The following is a 21,753-nucleotide window of genomic DNA, read 5'->3' as shown; positions in this document are numbered from 1 at the left end:
AGTGAACGATCGGAGGTCTCGTTCAAGTTGGCTGGTTTGTTCGATTTGATGGCGTTTGTCCCCTTTTATTCCAAAAGTCATAATTTGCTGCATTTTTTCGTCTTCGTGAATCTCTGACACGGGGAATTCCCTAGACGGCTAAGAATTATGTGCGTGTACACTTACAGTTACAATTATATACACTTATATAAGTGTACAGATGCACATTCATATGCATAAAACTCGTCGGAAATGAGAACAGCAACTAGTGCGAGACTATCTTCCTAATTAAGAATATTTCCAAGGTAACAATGAAAATATAATGTAGAAAGTCAATAATATATTACAATGATCGAGTCGGATTTTTATGTGGTTCCGCCAATTCTCGGCTATTGTTTTAGGAACTGAACAGTTTATTTAAGATTGTCTTGAAGGTACCAACCGCTTAGTTGGGATCCCGGATTCTGGCCGCCTTACCGTTGAAAGTAGCTTCAGATGTTATGTGTAACAAGCCTGCACATAAATGTTGTCGCCTCAAAACATAATAAACATAGTATACTCTTCAGGACGCAGGTTATGCCTTTTTCATGCTCTTTCGCCTCCAAACCTCCTCGTCGTTGTTGTTGTTGCCTATCGAACATGTGGCTCCTAATGACTATTGGGGATCGGTCAAGAAGTGAGTGGATTATTCCAAGATATAATGAAAAATAAAATTTAAGCGTTAATTTCGACTAAGTGCTGTAGAAGGCGAAATAATTTGGTACAATGAAAGAAATAATATCATGAAGAATCATTAATCATTAATTGAAAAGTACACAACAGCGGATTCTGCGCTTTCAACTTCTTCAACAGCCTGGGCATGCTTCACTAACGCGACTTCTGTTTTCATATGTAATAGTATTTGAAAACGTTTGCTATAGAGGCCCCATTCGACGGGGTCATTGAGGCTTACATGCCAGACACTTGTTATAGTTCCTGCTGGCTGGCTATATTGACAACAAAGGATATGTCTCTATTTTATATGTTGAGTCTGACAATCTATTTCTCACTAGCACCAAGTCTCCAACCTCTATTCTTGTTGTTGTTGCTACAAAACTCGGTGTCGCTGTGTTCTGTTCTTGGTCAAAATTATTTTTCATCCTCTCACGGTGCTTTACTCTATGCAGTTATCCTAGCCTCTGTTAGGTAGATTATTGTTACAGCGCTCAGAAACGTGTCGCATAATAAACAGGTTGTTTTTCTAGTAAATGTTTCACAGGCCCACATTTCTGTACAATGAACCTTCAACAACAACAACAACAACAACAACAACAACAACAACAACAACAACAACAACAACAACAACAACAACAACAACAACAACAACAACAACAACAACAACAACAACAACAACAACAACTACTACTACTACTACTACTACTACTACTACTACTACTACTACTACTACTACTACTACTACAACAACAACAACAACAACAACAACAACTACTACTACTACTACTACTACTACTACTGCTACTGCTGCTACTACTACTACTACTACTACTACTACTACTACTACTACTACTACTACTACTACTACTAAAAATGCGAAGAGCAGTTGCATAGAGGGGTTATTGTAAGCTACCGGCGCAGGGCAGCACTTCCAACCTCCTGGGAAGTTGGGGTACGTAATTATGTACTGTTTGGTGTCACGAATAGCTCATTCAGCTAGTCTGTTAGCTGAACTGAGCATAACTCTGCGTCGCTTTGCCCATTCTTTGAGCTGATGGCTTCGAAAGGCAAGTGCATTACATTATTGCATGCGAGCTGTTAAACATATCTAGATTAGACTTAAAATGAAGGCCACGCTGTTGGTTCCCTCCTTCCCTGGTTCCTTTGCCACCATTCTGTTGCATTCATTCACACACAAGAGACACACATGTTTGTCCAAGCCTTCGAATCCTTTTTCGAAGTTTAGCCAAGTCCGTGTGAATAACTTCAACTTGCCTGCTCTAGTGCTTCGTTAATGCCATCGAGTGAGTTATTTGTTTAAACTTTGCTCTGTTCAGTTGACATTCATGACAAGGTGGCGTGTACCCCTTCGTGCCCACTTTGTGGGGCCACGTGATCCGTTTCGTCAGTTTCATTTAGGTGCGCCAAAATCTGTCGTGATAACCTGAATGGGAACTATTGTGGTAAAGGTACAGAATTTTTGTAACTATTGTGGGAGGCTCTGCGACTGAACCTGCCATTTTCTGTTGTAAATATTCACTTTCATCTAAAAATTTTGGCCGCATTTATTGTTTTGTGTTTTACATGGACGCATATGACGCCTAGTCTAGACATTGCTTCGATTTCTTTCATGGGAACTCCCGAGTGGTAACCTATATTTCTTGCGTACCAAAGTATCTACAGTTGTCCACAGAGAAAGTCCCCCACATATTGACTCATGCCATCGGCTGAGCCATATTATTTACGTTTCCGGAAATAATAAGCCGACCCATTACTGTTTTATGTAGTCGTGATCCTGAATAATTCTGATGCATACAAATTGTGGAGGATTGGCCAAGAATCAGGTGGTCAATGGAAATGAACAAGTAGAGGGGAATAAAAAAAGAAGGAAACTCTCAACACTGGGGCTTCATGACGTCATTTCTCTCTTCATAATAATAATAATAATAATAATAATAATAATAATAATAATAATAATAATAATAATAATAATAATAATAATAATAATAATAATAATAATAATAATAATAATAATAATAACACCTTTATTCATGAAAACAAGTGGTAAAATGTGCCAAGGCATTTCTGTTCTTAACCCCCTCCCCTGCTCCGTTAGTGAAAATTCTCTGCTTGAGATTACGTGCTTCAACCTTCAAACGCCTGATCATGCTTCATTATATCGTGACCTGTAAAACGTATAATTGTTATTTTCAACGAAGCACTTTCACATGAGAGGGTCATATTTTTATGGTGGCCTAGCACTAAGCATTAACGTCGCTGCTGTTTTGCAGACCTACGCACCCGACAGCACACGATAAGCTGCACGCCAATGCCGTGTTGCGCGCTAGAAGATAGCACGGTTCACGCTTGGGCAAATGGCGCCGTAGAGATTACTACTAATCACATAGATTACCACTTCCTATATATACATATAGATATATAGATATACATCACCTAACTTTTGTGGAGTGGTTATAGACACAGAGAACACTTTTTCATACGGTGATCCCCTGCAACGCCGAAGCTGGGACATTTGCATCAACCAATAAACGCTGCAAATCCGATTACGGTAGCGTACTGCTCAGCCACGCGTTATACATCAGCATAGTCGCGAAGAGAGCGAACACGAAGTAACTGTTTAACAGAAAATTTGATAATTTTAACAGGCATTGTGTTCATCGCAGAATATTTCCGCCTGAGGAAGAAGGAGAAGAAGGTACCACGAAACTCGCGCTTCCTGCGCTCGCGGCGGCCGAGGAGGCAGAAGAAGAAGAGAGACGCTTCCAGCGGTCGGCGGCTCTGCCCCTGCGTGCGGCTGCCATGGCACCTCCCCACGTCGGGATGACGTTGCACGACGCCGACCAGAAATACGACATCGCCCGCAAGCACCTCGCCGACTCGGTGAGGATTCCGCCTCTAGTTCGATCCCAAAGAGCGCCATTGCTGCGACCCCCGACTTTGGTCCAGACGACGCGTGAATACGCTTGCGGTAATACCAATAATTTACTCCTAAGAACGAGAACTTGGGCCAATTGGTAATTCACGATGCGAAGTTTTGCTTAGCACGAAAATAAGGGCGACGAAGGCAGCGCTTGTTCTTCGTCTCCCTTATTTGCGCGCTGCTAAGAGTCGCGTAATACCAATATATATATATATATATATATATATATATATATATATATATATATATATATATATATATATATATATATATATATATATATATATATATATATATATATATATATATATATATAGTGACACTACTCACTATTACTTGCTCTTGGTTGTTTGTGTTTAATTTGACAGTACACTACAGCAGATTACAGCGGACCATGAGAATTTGTTCGTCTTACTAGAAGTTTGTCATAAGCGAAATCAACCTTAACACAAGCACAGCGCGAAGGACGGGAACAAGATAGGAGGACACACACGGCGCTGAATTCCATCGCTGGCACACAACGTGACACACAACCTACAATGCTGACAACGCGGCGCTGACTCCTTTGTGAGAAATAAACCGCATGCAGGAATGAAAGTTTGCACCCGAATACCCTATACACGAAGAAAATGAGAGAGTATTGAAGCAAATAAGGCACCTATGTAAAAAAAAAAGAAATAAAGTAAATGCCAGTGGCCCCCCCCCCCCCCCCAATACATACATAATTAATTGACAAGACTGCCTTAGAGAGTTTTGTTCAGGCTATTCTGAAACCTCTGCCTGCTTCTACTCCGCTAATCGGCATGTGCGATGTTGCAAAGTTGACATGTTACTCAACCTGAAGCTTCAACGTGGCGCCCTCACTCCTCATATCGCTGAAATAAAAATGCAGTAAAGCACTAAGTGCATATCGGCTGCATTACTTTGAATTCTGGGATATTACGTACCAGAAGCACGATTTCATTATGAGACACACCATAGTGAAGGACACGGGGTTAATTTTTACCATCAGAGGATACCTAACGTGCCCCCAATGCACGCGACACAGGCATTTTTGCGTTTCGCCCGCAGCGAAATGCGGCCGTCGGGGCCAGGATTTGGTATTCCGACCTCGTGCTTAGCAGCCTAACACCATAGCCGATAAAAGCCATCGTGGCGGGTAGCTGCATTACTACGTGACGCCTGCACCTGAAAGGGTTTCATAACCATCGCTATGGCCACGAATGGCATGCACCGGCGAGCATTCTGAATCGATATTTCTGTATATGGTCCCGCTTCCTACGGCATGCAACTGTGTTCTATATCGGAGGGCTAAGTTTAGCAACCTTCCTCCAAGTTTAGTTAAAGCCCGCAAAAAAAAAAAGGCGTTGTGATGCGGGGACGTACTTTTTGGTGAGGAATATTGGATGCAAAAATACGAAGAAAATGAAAAAAAAGCGGTGATACGCCAAGCACTAAACTTGCATGACTGACAAATATTAAAACAGGCTGTATATAAGATTCGGTAAACATATAAAATAAAATTAAGAGTCGGCAAGACCAACAGCCCTCCAAACGTCGTTTCTGTAGCCCAGGGAACGAGCAATGCGTTTGCATTCTACTCGCGGGGCGCAAAAAATGGTCATGGCAGCTGACGCGATAAGCACCAACAGTGGGTGGCCGCGGATACGTATCGGAGATAACCACAAATTGCACCTGAACTCTGAGAAAGCTCAGAGGAAAAAAAAAGTGAAAATATGGACCGCTAATTCTCGCAACACCACCACCACCACCACCACCACCACCACAAACAACAACTACTACTACTACTACTACTACTACTACTACTACTACTACTACTACTACTACTACTACTACTGCTACTACTACTATCACTACTACTAACACTACTACTTCAGGTAACGCTAGTTTTACGACAGTCAGCAGTTTCAGTTAAAATGAATGCACTTGCGAGAATTCAATTGTTTGCTTTGTAAGAACGCCCGACAGAGAGAGAGAGAGAGAGAGAGAGAGAGAGAGAGAGAGAGAGAGATGAAACCGAAAAGCGTTCAATCGCGTGGCGGTGTCGGCGTCGGCAGGAAAAAAGGATCTTGTGCGGTGCAGGTACTTCATTGATACGCAGGTAGCCCGTCGGAATGGGGCAATATCGCTGATAAAAATTGGAGGACGCTTAAGCTTCGCCTTCAAGAGTGGAACGCGACAGCGTTCCCGTCGACCCGCCAAGGGGTGTAAGACAATGGGCTACGGCGCAGCGACTACGTGCCCCGCATCGGACGCGGTGAGCGTCGAGCAACGCAGCGTTCGGCGCGACAACGAAATGTGCGCCTGAGCAAGCGACGCACGCCTAAGCCTCAGAAACAGCTCGTTTCTAAGGCAACACCGCGTTCACTAGAGGCGCTTTTGTACCGCTTTGAACCATCGAACTCGTGGCTCAGTGGTAATGTCTCCGTCTCACACTCCGGAGACCCTGGTTCGATTCCCACCCAGCCCATCTTGGAAGTTGCTTTTTATTTATGAAGTGCCTGCCGTGATTTATCGCTCACGGCCAACGCCGCGGACGCCGACACCGACGCCGACGACACCGGCTTTTCTGCGACACGAGCTCCTTAACGCTATCGCGTTAATATAGGTTTAATAGATTATAAACACAGTGAACAGAGCCATCCCATTTGTTGATGTGGAAGCACCAAACGGCCCACTGAGCGAGAACGCCGGCGTCTGTCAGCTCTGGGATCGAAACCCACTGGCTGCGACGCCATGTCACGAGCGCGCCTCGACGGAGCAGAGCGCGCGAACCTGCTGCTTCAATAGCGCGCCAGATGTTATCCAAGGGGAGAGGGCATCACTGAAACGCCACGCCCCCTCGCTCTCAGAAAGCTGTGTTGTCCGCGCGTTCCTTGTCTGCGCGAGCTCTCGCCTGCGTTCTCATTGCGGTAAGGCCAAGTCAAAACGCCCCAATCGTTTCAACGCGCTCGACTGCCCGCGAGGAGTTCATAACTCGAAGGACCGTTCAGCGACGTTCAATTGGACTATAATTACTTCGCATTCACAATTCATAAGTGTGCTCGGATTTTTTTCTTTCCCCCTGTAGTAGCCCTTGACAGGTCCTGTCCCAAATTAGCGAGCTATTGGCTTCCTAAAGTAGCTAAATAAATAAATAAATAAATAAATAAATAAATAAATAAATAAATAAATAAATAAATACTACAGAGGCGCCTAACGACTGTCGTGAACGCCCATGACAAATTTCCACTATTGCTTGACATTCGTTTAGGAGAATGATAACCGAGTGCTCCTCAGCGTCAGATCAACTTAGTGCGAATACACTGTTGTGTATTATTGCTAAAGCAACGTTTATATAAATAAGTAAACTAAGGGTGTGTAGCTGAGGAAGAAGAATCGGGCATCGCGCCAGTGTTCTTGTGAATTGAGTCCCAAATTTATTCCGAAAGAGCTTCTCGCTGGGCCAGCTTTTACTTATAACAACATTCAGTCTCTGGCGTTGCTAAAGACGAAAACTTGCAGAGAGGAGACAGGACAAGCAGCTGTCATATCTTCTCGGTGTCACTTTAGTCTTTCGAGACACTAGAAACATGGTGTCACGAAACACGGCAGGTATTTGCTGATCATCAATTGCTGGCAGAATTCGCCCTTGCTAAATCTTCGGCAAACCTTTAAATAATACCTTGTTCTCAATTGGTTGTTGTTAGATAAGGTGCACTACACTACGACATATTACAGTAATTGTTCGTAAAAAAATAATAAACCATAAGGTTACTGACCGCATCGTAACTAACGTTGAGGCTGCCAACCGAACAGCGGATAATACAGAGGTTAAAGAAACAGAGGAAGAAAATACAAACGTAAGGTAGGAAGAGAGAAAGAATGCAAAAAGGCAGAAATGTATATGTATATCTACAAACTGGCCTGAAATTTACAATTCGACTTTATGCCGATGACTGTGCATTGTATTATCCGGTGAAATGTTTTCATGACATTGCTGTATTGAAGTTCGACCTCCAAAAAATTTCGTCTTGCTGTGGCTGGCAAATGAATCTAAACATAGCAAAATGTTTGCACGTACAATTTACCAATAATAAAAAAAGAAACGCTAAGCAGTTCCTATGTCTTCGAGTCTCGCCTCTTGGAAACGACTGATCACGTGAGATAATCTGCATAGCATTAACTACTGCATGGGATTGGACATGTCACATTGATTAAATTGCTGCTAAAGCTCCTAAGTTGCTGCACTCTTCTTCAAGAAAATTTCAAACATGCACTGAGAAAGTTAAAAGAAACCTTGTATTTCACGAGCATTGGGCCAATTTTATAATACGCTTGTGCTGCGTGGGACCCCTTTACAGCCGTATTAAAACATAAATTAGACAGGGTACAGAAACAGGCTGCGAGAATTGTGACCGGCAATTACGATTTCACCATAAGAAGCTCGCAGATTACAGACGGATTGGTCTGGAAACAACTCTCCTCCCATCAAAGGTTACATGGCTTAAGCTTCTCTTCATCATTTTTAATAAGCAAACTGGAATAGGTTAAACTCTGCAGATAAGCGACCATTTTACCTGTCAGCGAAGCGTGACTATATAAAAAAGTAAAAGAGTATAATTGTCGCCTTGAATATATTCAAATTCTTCCCATAATACTATTGGTGCTTGGAATGAGCTCACTGCTTAGATATTTTTGATGCATTGCTTAATTAGTGCAATTGGGTCTGTTTGATAAGACACATGTCCATTTTTCAATGAATTTTTGTGCAGATTCCAATATGTAGATGTTCTCGCTTTTCTTTTGTCGTTTGTTCTTATCTGCAGGCATGTTTGCATATCTGCTATTGTGAGTGCGGTTGACACTGTTTGCCGATATTTGTGCCTGTTGTGGTCGGTTAGCCGTTCTTCTTTTTCTTTTTTTTTTGTTTCTTTAGTTTTGTATCCCCCTACAACAATGTCCCCGGGTGATGTAGGTATCAATAATAAATAAATGAATAGGCGGAACCATGACAAAATTTGTCACTACTGTGGTTCACGTGTGACGCTGAGAGGACTCTCGTGTTTCAATGGAGAGGTTCAATTCGTCGCAAGGTATGACATGTCCCTACATTTAGAGTTGAAGTGTTCCTTTTTCTGAGGCTATCCTGGTAACCCAGTATTTTTTCTCTTGCAGCAAGGAACCGTAAGCTTTAAGTTCGGCTCCATGTACCTCACCGTCCCGACTGTCAGGGTGAGCACATTTTTTTTTTCGTTTCTTCGCTTTTCTACGCGTTTCGCTTTCAATTAAAAACTTAGCAGCTTACGCTTCGTGCGGCATACGGATGATGTGATATGTCTGCATTCTCTCCCTTGAACGATACTCGTAAAAAAATGGCCGATGATTACCCTTCATCTGATTGCGACCTTTGAGCGCAGCTGCTGCCTTATTTCAACAACAGGCAACCACATACAGAACACGCAGTGCCGAACGGAGGCGGTTCTGCGTGTCGGATCGGACAGCACACGCCGCGATTCGCCGCTATCGAGCCGGCGCTCCGGCGAAGCGCCATCTTGTAGTGGGTCACTGCCGCGGAGAGGGGGAGGGGAGATTGGTAATTATTATTTTATTTTCAATACTGCCAGTCCCATCAGGGACCATAGCAGGTGGACATACAGAAATGAAAGACATGGTAATAAACGTGCACATACAAATTGCGTGTCAATAAGCCAAACAAGGAACGTAAAGGAACAAGGTAAGAATACATAAAAAAACAAACAAATATAGATATCACATTTCTAGGAGACATGCGCAGCAATACAGATAATACATCATGAAAAGAACAGCAAACGGGAACAAAAATAACAGTAAACGCCTTCACGATAATTAGCATGGCTTACAAGAATTGCAAAGCATATTATGTGAATAAGACTGCGTTACTGAATACTAGATGTGGATTCTAACCGTGATGTGAACTGAGATAATGAGTCTGCAGAAATGACTGACGGATCGAGGCGATTCCATTCCCTTATCACGAGGGGGAAATAAGAGTACATGAATGTGTCATTATGGCATGAATATTCTGTTAAAGCGTGTGCATGTTTATGTCTCGATGATCGTGACTGCGAAAAACGTATGTATTATGTTAGGTCAATCTTATAATAGTTGTGAATCAAGTTAAATAAAAATTTTAGCCGTGCTTGCTTCGCCTTTGATGAGAGCGTCGCTAAACCCGATATAGCCGCAAGGTTAGTGGGTGAATCTGTACGCTTATACTTGTTGTGAATAAACCGCAGCGCTTTTCGCTGTACTTTTTCCAGTTTCGTTATGTTAGTTACTGTGTGGGGAAACCAAACTGTGTTAGCGTACTCCAAAACCGGTCTAACGAAAGTAGTATACGCGAGAAGCTTAGTCGACGTTGGTGCAAGGCGGAGACATCTTCGCAGATAAAATAGCTTGCGTAATGCCTTCGAGGTCACGTTGGCAATGTGCGCGTCCCATCTCAGAGTGATACCTAAGTATTTATGCTGGTGAACTTTCGTTAGCATTGTGCCGTTAATAAAGTATGGAAAGTCGTAAGGTTGTTTTTTTCTTGTTACCGTCATGCAAACTGATTTAGTTGTGTTTATCGTCATTTGCCATTTTTTGCACCATTCGTTTAGCTGGTCTAGTGAGTTGCTAAGCGAAACATGATCTTCGTAGGTGTTAATTGTTTGGTAGAGGATGCAGTCATCAGCAAACAGTTTGATGTTACAGTCAATATTTCTGGTTATGTCGTTAATGAAAATTAAAAATAACAGTGGCCCCAACACGGATCCTTGAGGGACGCCTGATGTGACAGGCACTGTCACAGATTCCACATGCTGAAATAGTACGAATTGTGTCCGGTTTGTTAAGAAATCTGTTACCCAGTCTAAAATTTCGCCATCGCCAATAAAACCTCGCAATTTTGTTAATAATTTACTGTGGCATACGCGATCAAATGCTTTGGAAAGGTCTAATAATATTGTCTCAGTCTGGCTACAGTTATTGATGTTAAATGCGAGGTCATGCACAACTTCCGTAAGCTGCGTGACGGTTGACAATCCGTGGCGGAATCCGTGCTGGTGTGGCGTTAATAAGTTGTGAGTATCAAGAAAGTTTGTTAGGTGTTTAAGGATGATATGCTCGAGCATCTTGCAAGCGGTGCTAGCAAGAGATATTGGTCGATAATTAGAGGGCAATGCGGTGTCTCCTGTTTTGTGTATTGGGATGATTTCGCATTTTTCCAGTCGTCGGGTAAGGATTACTGTGATAAGGATTTTCGAAATATGAGGCCCAAGTATCGGCTGCACCACTCTGCGTATCTCTTTAGAAAATGGTTTGGAATGTCATCTGGTCCGCATGATTTTTTAGGGTCAAGGGTGAGCAACATGTTAAGGATACCCGCGTCAGGTATGATTAAAGGATCGATGCGCGATGTTGAACTGCTACTCAAGTCTGACAGGTTACCATCATCTTTTGTGAAGTTCGAGTGAAAATAGTTATTGTACGCATTAGCGTTGTTAGTTTTTTCCTCAGGAGACAAGTCCGATAACGTGTCTTTAGTAGGGCGAAAGTGGTTCCAGAATCGCTGAGGGCTGTTTGTCAGAAAGTTAGACAGCGTTACATGAAAATAATGTTCCTTAGCTTCTTTGGCTGTCTGTCGAAAATGTGCTACTGCGCATGCTAGTTTGCTAGTTTTGGATGGGCATGGTCTATGATTTTTAATAGAGTTACGTATCCTTTTTAGATGACGTTTTGCGTGGATGACTTCCCGAGTTATCCATGGGCTTGTTCTTTGTGGTCGCTTGTTTTTTAACGGAACATATTTAGTTAAACAGTAGCAAACCATATTCTTAAAATGAAGCCAGGCTGTGTTCACATCGACTGACGGGTCGGAGGTTATTTCAGTGAAGGCTTGAAATTCGTGCGCAAGGTGGGTTAGTATGCTGGCGTTATCCGCCTTCTCGAAGTTGGGTACTATAGACGTACTACAACGCGTTCTTATCGAGCAGTCCAGAGGCAACAAGCATAGCGGTATGTTGTGATCTGAAATGCCTTCAATAATTTCTGTCTGTGCTTGGTGCCCTGAAAAATGATCACTGATTATAAGGTCAAGGATATTGATTGCTGAACCTTGCTTACGCGTCGGTTCTAGGGTTATTTGGTGAAGGTTAAATGATAACATTAGGTCAAACAGAATTTCTGAAGAAGGTGATGTGTGATGCATAGTTACCCAGTCTACGTCTGGAAGGTTAAAGTCTCCCATAAGGATAATTCTACAGTTGTTAGCATATCGGTGTAGCAACTCATGAATGGCAGAAATGCTCTCATCACCCGAAGAGGGGCTTCTATAGAAGCAACCCACACAAATAGTAGTATTGTTACAAAGAATCCTGCAAAACACGCTTTCAGCACCTGATACATCTGGCAGTAAAACAAATGGAAGGTTTTTCTTTATCACAAGAGCCACGCCACCCCCACGGGAACCCCGATCTTTTCAAATGACTGAATAATTCGGTGGAATGATTTCATGGTTGGAAACATCCGGTGAAAGCCACGTTTCCGTGACGGTGACTATATCAGGTTCGCGATCAGTTAACAGGTTTTTCGAAAGATTCTATTTTGTTTAGTAAGCTTCTTGCATTCACATTTACGATTGTTAGTTGTCTTATCGAGCTCTTCTCCGCGTCATTGGCGGGCCGTTTGTTTTGCTTGATTCCGCTTCGTTTTTTTTTAAGGGGCACTTTGTCATTAGTTTCGTCGTCCCATACAAAGGCGCGACTGTTAATGTACAGTTTGTCGAAGGCGAGGGAGACTTTGTCGTGTTTGTCGCGATTTTCTTTGGCACTGTTCCATAGTTTCTTTCTAATGTCCCGTATTTTAGGAGAAAAATCTTCCCCAATGGCAAATTTTGAGCCTTTAAGTTTAGAAGTTAATGTTTCTTCTGAGGTGGGATGACGAAACGGGTGGAGAACAGGGGTATTGAGTAGAGGTCACACACCCATTCACTCACAGAGAGGCCTCAATGTGGCCGCACAAGGTTTGGGTTGGGAAGCAGAAGTAAGGGGACGAAACGCTACAACTGTCTTTCGAGTCACCGCAACTGCACTGCGCCAGGTAAGGGGAGGTATAGGGCAAGAGTGGAGGCGGGAGAAGGACAGCCAGGCACAAGCACTGCGAGAGGCGACAAATGCCACCGAGGAACGCGCTCCGCAAACGGGGAAGCCAGAGACAAGGCTGACAGCCGTACAGCCACGCGACGCGGAGACGGAGGAGCGGAGAGCCGTGGATCATGCGCGAGGCGGCAAGGAGCGCTCGCCATCGGCACCGCGTCAGTGCCACGACAGCGGGAGAAGGGATGGCGAGGGCGGAGCGGAGCAGACGGAGTGGTTGGTAGCGGCGAGAGTCACCGCAACGGCGCTGCGCGGAGAAAGGGGGCGAGAGGATAGGCAAGAACAGGTGATCTGGCTTTGGAAGACCAGGGAAGCAAGACTCGCGCCGCGTGCGAGAGATGGCAGCAGGAGCGCACGCAGCTATATGGAGCAACGCGCGGGTGATGACCTTAATTACGGCGAGGCCGACGGCGACGCGAAACGCGGGAACGGGCGCCAAAGAGCTGCGCTCTAAAGAAATGGAGGAAAAGAACACCTGTTGGAAATTCAGTAGTATTAGAAATGCGTGCCGCCCTTGGAGACATTTCCCCCTCCTTTCCTCGAGCCCAACTTAAAAAAAGAATTAATATGACGATAGAGCAGGAAGACTGCCTAGTTTCTTCATTTCTCCTCGGTTCACTTGCCTGTAGTCAGGTTTTACCGTTATTTTTCATTTCACCAAGAATGCCTGCGCACATCACACGATATTTTAAGATGAGAGAACTCAATCAATTGACTGTAACCTTTCTATTATTACGTGTGAGCGGCCTGCATCTGTTGCTCTTTCGTATGTATACTAATCCATACTCTATATAATTTATACTAATCTATAATTTGTTCACGATAAGAGGCGCCGGAATGTTGCCGGTTTTACCCCTCACATACTGGGCTAAGCAAATAGCAATGATGCGCCACAGCAGTACTGTGTGGACTTCTAACTCGTATAGTTCGCAGCTTATAGCAATTTTACAAATCGCATTTTATTTATTTATTTATTTCATACATACTGCTAGCCTCCATTTGGACGTTGTTGCAGGACATGAGAAAATACATTGCATCAAAATATGAATGACAAACTTATACACTTGTTAATATTGCAGTTTACAAGAAGACGTAGTTGAGCAATACAATAAGAGGGTGTGACCTTCCTGAGTCAGCCCTTAAAGGTTAATGAACAGAAATACAGAAGCATAAGGCAAACAACAAAAAGGTACATCAAAACCAATTAGAAACAAAATGCGGTGTCTGTAGGCGATACTTATAAATCAAGATGCGTACTCATAGAAATATTTTTCCCGCATAGGAAGCCAGTCGTCAGGTGAGCAAATTATAATATCACCAAGCAATGAATTCCAGTCTCTGATTGTCTCAGGAAAGGAAGAATACCTGAATGTGTCTGTGTGTAACCTGCATTCAATTAAATGTTTATTATGTTTAGTTGTAGTGTTGCGCTGTTCAGAGAAAGATACTATATGAGCCGCTGTTTAATTTGTAGCCCCCGTTAAGGAGGTGGAATAGAAACTTGAGGCGTAAGAATTTAGCACGCTTGTAAATAGTCGGGAGGCAAGCTTTATCAAGGCGTTCTGTCGGAGAATCATTACGGTTGTACCTATTATAAATTAATCTGATGGCTTTTCTCTGTATTGCTTCTAGGCGGTTTATGCACTGTTTGGTACGGGCGAACCAGCAGGTAATTGCTGGTTCCCCCTGTGAAATACACAAATAGGTTTACTTGAAGTACGGCGCGTCATCCTTTTAGTTGAAAACGCAAAAACAGTAGATCCTGCATACATTGAAAGGACGCGAACACAAGCTTATTTCTTGGCAAAGTAAGCTGCAAAGACACGAACACGGAAGTTTCTTGAAGCTGTGGGGCTCACCGATGCCATAGCGCATAATGCTGAAATCGTCAACGGATAATAACTAATGTTGAGTCTCAGAGCGAAATGCTCACAACTCAGCGCATGGCTATCAGTGTGCGAGTGAAGAGGTGCCCGGCACCAGCAAAAAAGAAAAGTCCGTTGTTCTGTGACGTCACTGGGGCGCAGGTGATGTTCGTGTTCGACACAGAGGACGACGCGCAGTACCAGACGCTCAAGGCGGCCGCCGAGAAGATGCACTACGAGTGCACGCTGGCGCCGAACACCGAGGAGGCCGTCAACTGCTACCTCATGGCCCACCCGCACTTGGTGTTCGTCGACGCGCGAGGCGACAACGCCGTTGAAGAAGAACTGAACGCCGCTGAACCGGCGGCTCTGTGCAGGTCTTCCATTTCTCTGTGGGCTTAGCTTCCGCTGGCTTTCAGCGGCCTCGAGGGGGAAAGATCCGCTAGATTGGGGGAAAGTAGGGACGAAATAGACCATGTGCAAAAGCCGCGAGTGCGCTTCACGCAGCCCGTCTGACCTAGCCGAGATGATGGACCTCGGACTAGAACTTTAATTACGGTGTCAACATACGGTCTAGCGTCATCATTCCTGCCGCCCTTCGTTCGCCCCACCATCCAAGCTATCGAAACGCGTGCCATATGTCTAACTGCAACTAGAGGGAACGGTGCTACCTTAGTTAGGTTAGAGACATCTTACTAAAAAAATTTTCATATTGTCCATTACCAGCCCATTCACTGGAGCCGCTCTGCGCCACCAGAGCAAGCTTATGTGTGCGGATCTCCGAATTAAGGACTGAGTCATGAGTGCCCAACCACAGGCGTTCGTGTCGTTACAGATGCTGTTGCTGAATTGTTAATTAAGATAAAATAAATATTTCTAGGAAGTTGTGCCATAAGTGCGTGGAAAGAGAATGGAATACACGCTGCTTGGCGTATCAAATTGTATAAGGGGCCTCTTGGGTCATCTTAAAAATGGCACGCAGATGAGAAGTACGTCTGGGGAGAGAACGCGATGATGAAATTCGAGGAAGAGGAGTGCGTAGCCTGCGTGCTCACAAAAAAGGTCACCGGCCTGCGCGGCACACGCAGCACAGTAAACTGGAGGCCCGGCTCCATAGGAGCTCCACTTTCGGAACCGCGCACTGTAGAGTCCCTGCGGCGAAGTCTCGTTGCGTCGTTTTCACAAGGACGATCTGAGCTTGCCTCCCAGCGCCGACGAGCTGCGGCTTGTCCTGCTCTCTGCACAGCCCAATGTTTCCTGGTCGTAGCCGCGCGCGTAGCTCTACGATTCGCTTCTTCAGCAGTGGTTCGCACCTTGCGAGGGGGGGCGAGGGGGCGCCATAACGTGTAGCGAAGAGTGGACACAGGTATCCAGACCACGTGGCGCACAAGCCGCATTCCTCGACCTGTGGCACGCTACGTTGCTGTTATTGATGATGATGATAATGATGGTTTATTGGCATCCCCTTCGAAACACGGTAGTTACAAATATTCACCTAGACTGCTCGAGTTAACGAGGTCCAGCTACATGCGGCATGCAACTGCTATATACAACTGCTACATGTCGGTACAGCTGGTGCAATATAACGGAATTGCAATGCAAAACTTGTATGAATCGACACTATGCGGCGCGCATGTCACAGCATGTGTCAAATGACATGATACGATGCTAACGATGCTAATCATTTAATGACATTCCCTTTGAAACGGGACGGTGACAGTCACCTAGCCTGCTTGAATTGATCAGGTGTGCCATACATGTTTTTCATTACATCAATTGTTTGTACATCTCCACAACCTTCTTTTTGTTACTAAAGTATTCAGGTACCTTGTACCGCTACATATGCTGGCTGGCTGGATGGATCGATATTATGAGCGTCCCCTTTGGAACGGCGCCGTGGGTTGCGCCACCAAGGTCTTGCTATTATACTGCCTAATGTCCTACCCCAAGTTAAAAAAGAAAAAAAGAAAAAGAAACCACTATGGAACTCCCACAACCACATTTCCTGACCCCATATTGCGAACTTTGCTTTTGTACGTCTGCGTTTTTTGCCGTTTCCCTACTTCCAATCGCCTCTTACTAATCCTTATTGCGGACATGTTTACTTTTCCTCTGCTCTCGCTGAACCCAAGGGCTTCAAGGAAGCCAGTGGTGCCTAAATCGACTGCTGGGCAGGTGTCTTCCCATTCTAATAAAACATGCTCCATCGTTTCCCTAGCTTTATCGCAGCCAAGCATATGCTTCTTCTTCCGTTTTATATGTCGCTTTATAGGTGCGTGTCCTAAGGCATCCTGATCTCGCTTCGAAAAGTAATGCAACTGCTACATGGCGTGCCACCTGGTGTAAAAATATGCCGCTGCAATGTAAAGGGCGCACGTATAGACGCTACGCGGCGCTAATCTCACATTACAAGCTAATCATGAGAATCCAACAAAGACACCAGGGACAGCATAGGGGGAATTACTTGTTACTTACTAATTGAATTAAAGAAATAAATTATTGGCAATGAAGGTGGATGAAAAAACAACTTGCCGCAGGTGGGGGACGATCCCACGTCTTCGCATTACGCTTGCGATGCTCTAATCAGTTGACCTACCGCGGCGCCGTTTCCCCGTCCACTTTCTTGGGTATTTATGCTTTTACTACTGATGAGGCACGTCGTAGTGGAGGACTCCGAAATAACTTTGAACACCTGGGGATCTTCAGTCCCCTTTGTATGCTTACGAGACATGCATGCAGCTCGACTTGAACGTGAGCGAAGGCATGTGCTGACTGCGTTACCTATAGGGCTAACAATTCACCGCCGGTTCCCTCTGTACAGCTGCGACCATGTGCAACATGTCTGACACCTTGCGATTTCAGTAGGGTGACAGGAAAGTTTATTGTGGAAAGGGGGCGAAACAAAAGCGAAGTCCAAGGAAGACAAGAAGCAACAACAAATGCAAGCATCCTCATTATCGCGCCCGGGTGTATTCTCTACTACAGTTTTCATTTCCCACACTTTAAAAGTTAGATACTCTGTACCACTGTACCAACTATTTCCAGAAAAAGCTTGCAAACGGCGTCACAGAACACGAACAATGCGTTTTGTCCCCAGTTTTATGCTTCCAGAATAGGGTTTACGAAATCACAATATCACAATATCAAGTATCTTGGAGGGTGTTTACCCGCGGAGGTTGTATAGCCTGCTTGAGTATACGTATATCGTAAGCAAACGGTTTATCTTAGCTCTAGGAACATTCTATTACTGCAGATCCGCTGGCTAAGTTCGTTGATAATAGGTAGTTTGGCACTGTGAGAATCGCGCAATGGTGAATAGGTCTGTGCAGGTCGTGCGACTGACCGCTGGAGGCACATTGTGTGTATTCGCGGGCTTCTTGCACGCTCTGAAATACTTTTATGAAGCACGTACTGAAAACAAAGCTCTATCGAGAGTTTTTCATTTTGCTCTACAATTTTCTAATTGATACTTTTCATGTAATTGTAATATTTGAGAAAGTGAATAATTATGAATAATTAATTAGGCGGAATGAAAAAAATACTCTGAGTATATCTAAGTGACGGCAAACAACTTTACCTTGGTTGTATCCAGCTATGTGGCATTTGTATATTTTTAAATCTTGGTGTAGTATAGTTGTGGCACCCTTTATGTCAACACCATGGCAAGTGGTCTGGAAATTCTGAGGTTTAAGCAGCTCATTTCATAGCAGCATGTACGCTTTAAATTAAAGTGGACGGAATGGGATACTTTGTTGCTGCAGAAAAGCTGTCGACTGGACTTGAAGCATGTAAAAGAAGCATTATGGATATCATGCCTGGTTACAGGAATGAAAAGGTAAATATGTTAGTACATGCCACAGGTAATCGGCCCGTCTCCCTTCCTCTTACAGAATGCTGCGAAGTTTCAAGGGCTGTGAATACTCCTGCCTCGTCGCTGTCGTAAAGAAAGAGTGAGCATGTTATTATTGGTTTTTTCTCCTTCACACTTTCTTGGGCAGCTTTTGCAAATTGCTTTGGCTGCTAGGGAGGAGAGCTGTAAAAATTTATTCCGTTCGGTTGGACATGCTGTCGACTGAAGGTCTTTTCTTTGTGTCCGTGTCATCCATGGCTGTGTTTCTTCTTGCTTGACGTTATATCACTCGATGAACACAATGACAATGTTAGCAAACTGCAGCTGTGAGTGAGATCTTACGCGTCTTTGCGATGTGGGAGAACTATAAACAACCTCCACGACTGGTTCAGGTTGATTACGAATGCTTCTCCTGCAGTGATATATTGTGATCCATTGTAAACAACACAAACTAGGAGTTATTCTAGCTGGCGTGCAACACACAAAAGCGAAGACTATGAAAAGGATATCTGTCTAGTATAATTTCGAATAGAAAGAAGCAATGCCACCTTGTAGGTTCTTTTACAGTTGCTGAGGACTTCTAGATACGATCACTGGATATTGATTTTAGGTACATCACCTAACGTGTATTTTCATATAGATATCGCAGTAGACTACAGCTTTGCAAGCATGGCCTAATAGCGAAATATTTTAGAATTTTGTATGTACGTATCTTGCATGCATGCATTCAAACTGTGACCGTAATGAACGAATCAAGCGCAGCTGTGTTATAAGCTATGGTTCAGACGGTTTCAACCTTACCACTTGCAGTTTCACTTAACAGAAAATTTGGCGCACATATGGCTGCAAGATCGGCTTAAATTAAAGAACTAGAGCATGAATCGTTTAATCATGCCAAAAATGGCAACAAAGGCAGCGGACGTGATCAATAACAACTTGAATGTAACATTAGCCCGACCTCACTGAAATATCAAAACTGTTTTCCTAGACCAGTCCTGTGAGGTCTGATAAAGTGGATCTTGACACTTGCGTATTAATTTTATCCGCTTATGTGAAGTATGTTAAAGTGATACCGCGGCTGCCAGCCTTCGAACTTTGATTTTCAGGCTTGCCGAACAAGAAGACGCAGCCATCATTCCGCTGCTCAGGTCTGGCTACAACAGGGTAACCATTCTCTCCGCACTTGTTCACACTGCTGTCACACTATTTATCATGCAATGCACGCATTTTCACTGAGACGTGATGCCTGGTGCATCAGCAAATCGGCGTTGGCGTCATAATGGCTGTCGAAGTCGGTATAGGGACTTTAGGAGTTGTTTTAGGGCTGTTCGTTTGGTGATTATACCATTGCTGTGGCTTAGATGCTCGTGCTTAGTGGCACAGACAGACGTTATGCGTACTTATATAGGCAGGCCAAGTAGGAAGGAGCGTTTATTTAGAGTTTGTGAGCGTTGTAGCATTGTTTGTATGTCTGTAGTTCAGGATGGGTAGGAGAGGGAAGATACAAAAAAAAAAGAAAGGTTTAGCGCGCTAATAACAGTGTGAGCAGAGTGCAGAAAGCGCGAGGATAGCAGCGGCAGCTCTGGGGCGTCCATCTGCTTTGCGGGAAGTAACAATTTTATCTTGGAATTCATGGCCATATTCTAATGAAATTTGAACGAAATACCGCAAATGTTTTGAGATTTGTGCATGTGAAAGCAACCAGATAAGATGGTCCAATCAATTATAAGCCACTCACACTAATGTCGGCCTTCATAACCGAGCTGTAATGCGAGATCCATTAACTCTCTGCTAGCGATCCTTACCAGTATAAAGAGAGGGAAAGGAAGGAAGCCAATCAGAAAATTACGAACTTTCTACGAAGGTAGTAAAGTGCCAGTACGTGATCATGTTTGTTTCCTATACGTCCAGTAGCGAATACCTCACGAGCAGTACTCGCCAACCAATTGATAATATGATGGCAATGATCCTAATCGCTTTAGTAGGGCGTGATGCTACCATGACGCCGCTGATGTGAACAATTGAAGCGTTATACTGCCATTATTACAGATGATTTAAATCATGCTTAACAGCTACTTTCACCACTATAAAACTGCGCAATTTCTGCTTAACTATTTACCGAGTGTGTGCTTGTCAGGCATAAACAGGCATAAAAGGTGCGGTGCCGCTCTGAAGCATGATGCCTTCACATTTCACGCAGTGGTTCTCGGAGTCATTCTCTCTGGGCGTGTGCCTGAATGAGATGCTACAGATCGAGCACAACGATCTGATCAACCTGTGGAAGCTCATGGCTTCCGAGACGCTTTTCTCCGCACTGCACTCTTCACGAGACAGCGTCATCGTCACCGGCTCAAGGCACGAGATACTGGTTGGTACTCGCCAAGGAGGGTATAAAGAAAACAAATTCCGGTTACTGCTTACGACGCCAGGTAAAGAATAGCGTAGCCTATATCTATGTCTATGTATATGTAGCCTATATGTAAAGGACCGAGAAAGCTGGAGTTGGTTCTGACCATGAACGCTCTTATTTTGTTTGAAATGCTACATCGTGTGTTTGAGGCAACCCCTTCTCCTCCCTTAGGTTACAGCGCTCGTCAAAAGAGAAAGAAAATCTGCGCTTTCAATCGCGGAAGTAAACATGCACCAAAGTTCGAATCTATAGGGAAGCAACCTGGTGCTATTGTAGGCATTAAGCGTTGTTCCAGGAACAATTTTATTTCGTGTGTTAAGTCATGAGCGCTTTTGCTGCTCTCTGTTTAAATGTGCGGCGTAGCTTGACGGCAATGAGGTGCTCATACGCACACGCGCGAATTTTGCTTCCCCTCCCCCCAAGTGCTGCTTCACGCAAAAAAAAAAAAGAAACGAAAACAAATTCGCGTCGATGAAGCCAACAAAATTTGCGTACGATTTTGTGCCTCACTTCGCAGTTGCTGTTAAGGGTTACACGCTTAAAAATGCGGTATTCTAGAGCAAATAATAATTTGCTATTGGGCAGTTAAAACAGGGCACGTCGACTTCGTAATCAACCATCCTGTCACGCATGCACAAACGTCGAGCATGGATCTGAGCAATGTCAAGAAAGGTCGATCAATGTTCATTTACCATAATTTGCAAATAATATGAGAGGCGTTAAGTGGCACGCTCCTATAGTGTCAAGCTCGACGTTTCTGCATCGACTCCGATGTTGTCTTCCCCTTCAATTCTAATATGTCAACTTCACCGTAG

At 44.1% G+C, this 21,753-nt stretch overlaps 1 protein-coding gene across 1 annotated transcript in view; it reads left to right on the top strand.

Annotated features, from left to right (window-relative positions):
- Positions 1 to 21,753, top strand: part of LOC142570272 (high affinity cAMP-specific and IBMX-insensitive 3',5'-cyclic phosphodiesterase 8B-like) — a 45,622-nt gene that overhangs the window by 2,429 nt on the left and 21,440 nt on the right. The window contains exons 2-7 of the mRNA XM_075678671.1: positions 3,378 to 3,594; positions 8,813 to 8,869; positions 14,841 to 15,055; positions 18,569 to 18,628; positions 19,635 to 19,692; positions 20,729 to 20,896. Of these exons, the coding sequence (XP_075534786.1) occupies positions 3,378 to 3,594; positions 8,813 to 8,869; positions 14,841 to 15,055; positions 18,569 to 18,628; positions 19,635 to 19,692; positions 20,729 to 20,896 (775 nt within the window). The remainder of the gene's footprint in view (positions 1 to 3,377; positions 3,595 to 8,812; positions 8,870 to 14,840; positions 15,056 to 18,568; positions 18,629 to 19,634; positions 19,693 to 20,728; positions 20,897 to 21,753) is intronic.

The sequence above is a fragment of the Dermacentor variabilis genome, chromosome 2 (genome assembly GCF_050947875.1).
Source record: "Dermacentor variabilis isolate Ectoservices chromosome 2, ASM5094787v1, whole genome shotgun sequence".
NCBI classification, from domain to species: Eukaryota; Metazoa; Arthropoda; class Arachnida; order Ixodida; family Ixodidae; genus Dermacentor; species Dermacentor variabilis.
Note: the sequence above shows the minus strand (reverse complement) of the source record. Positions and strands in the feature narration are given on the sequence as shown.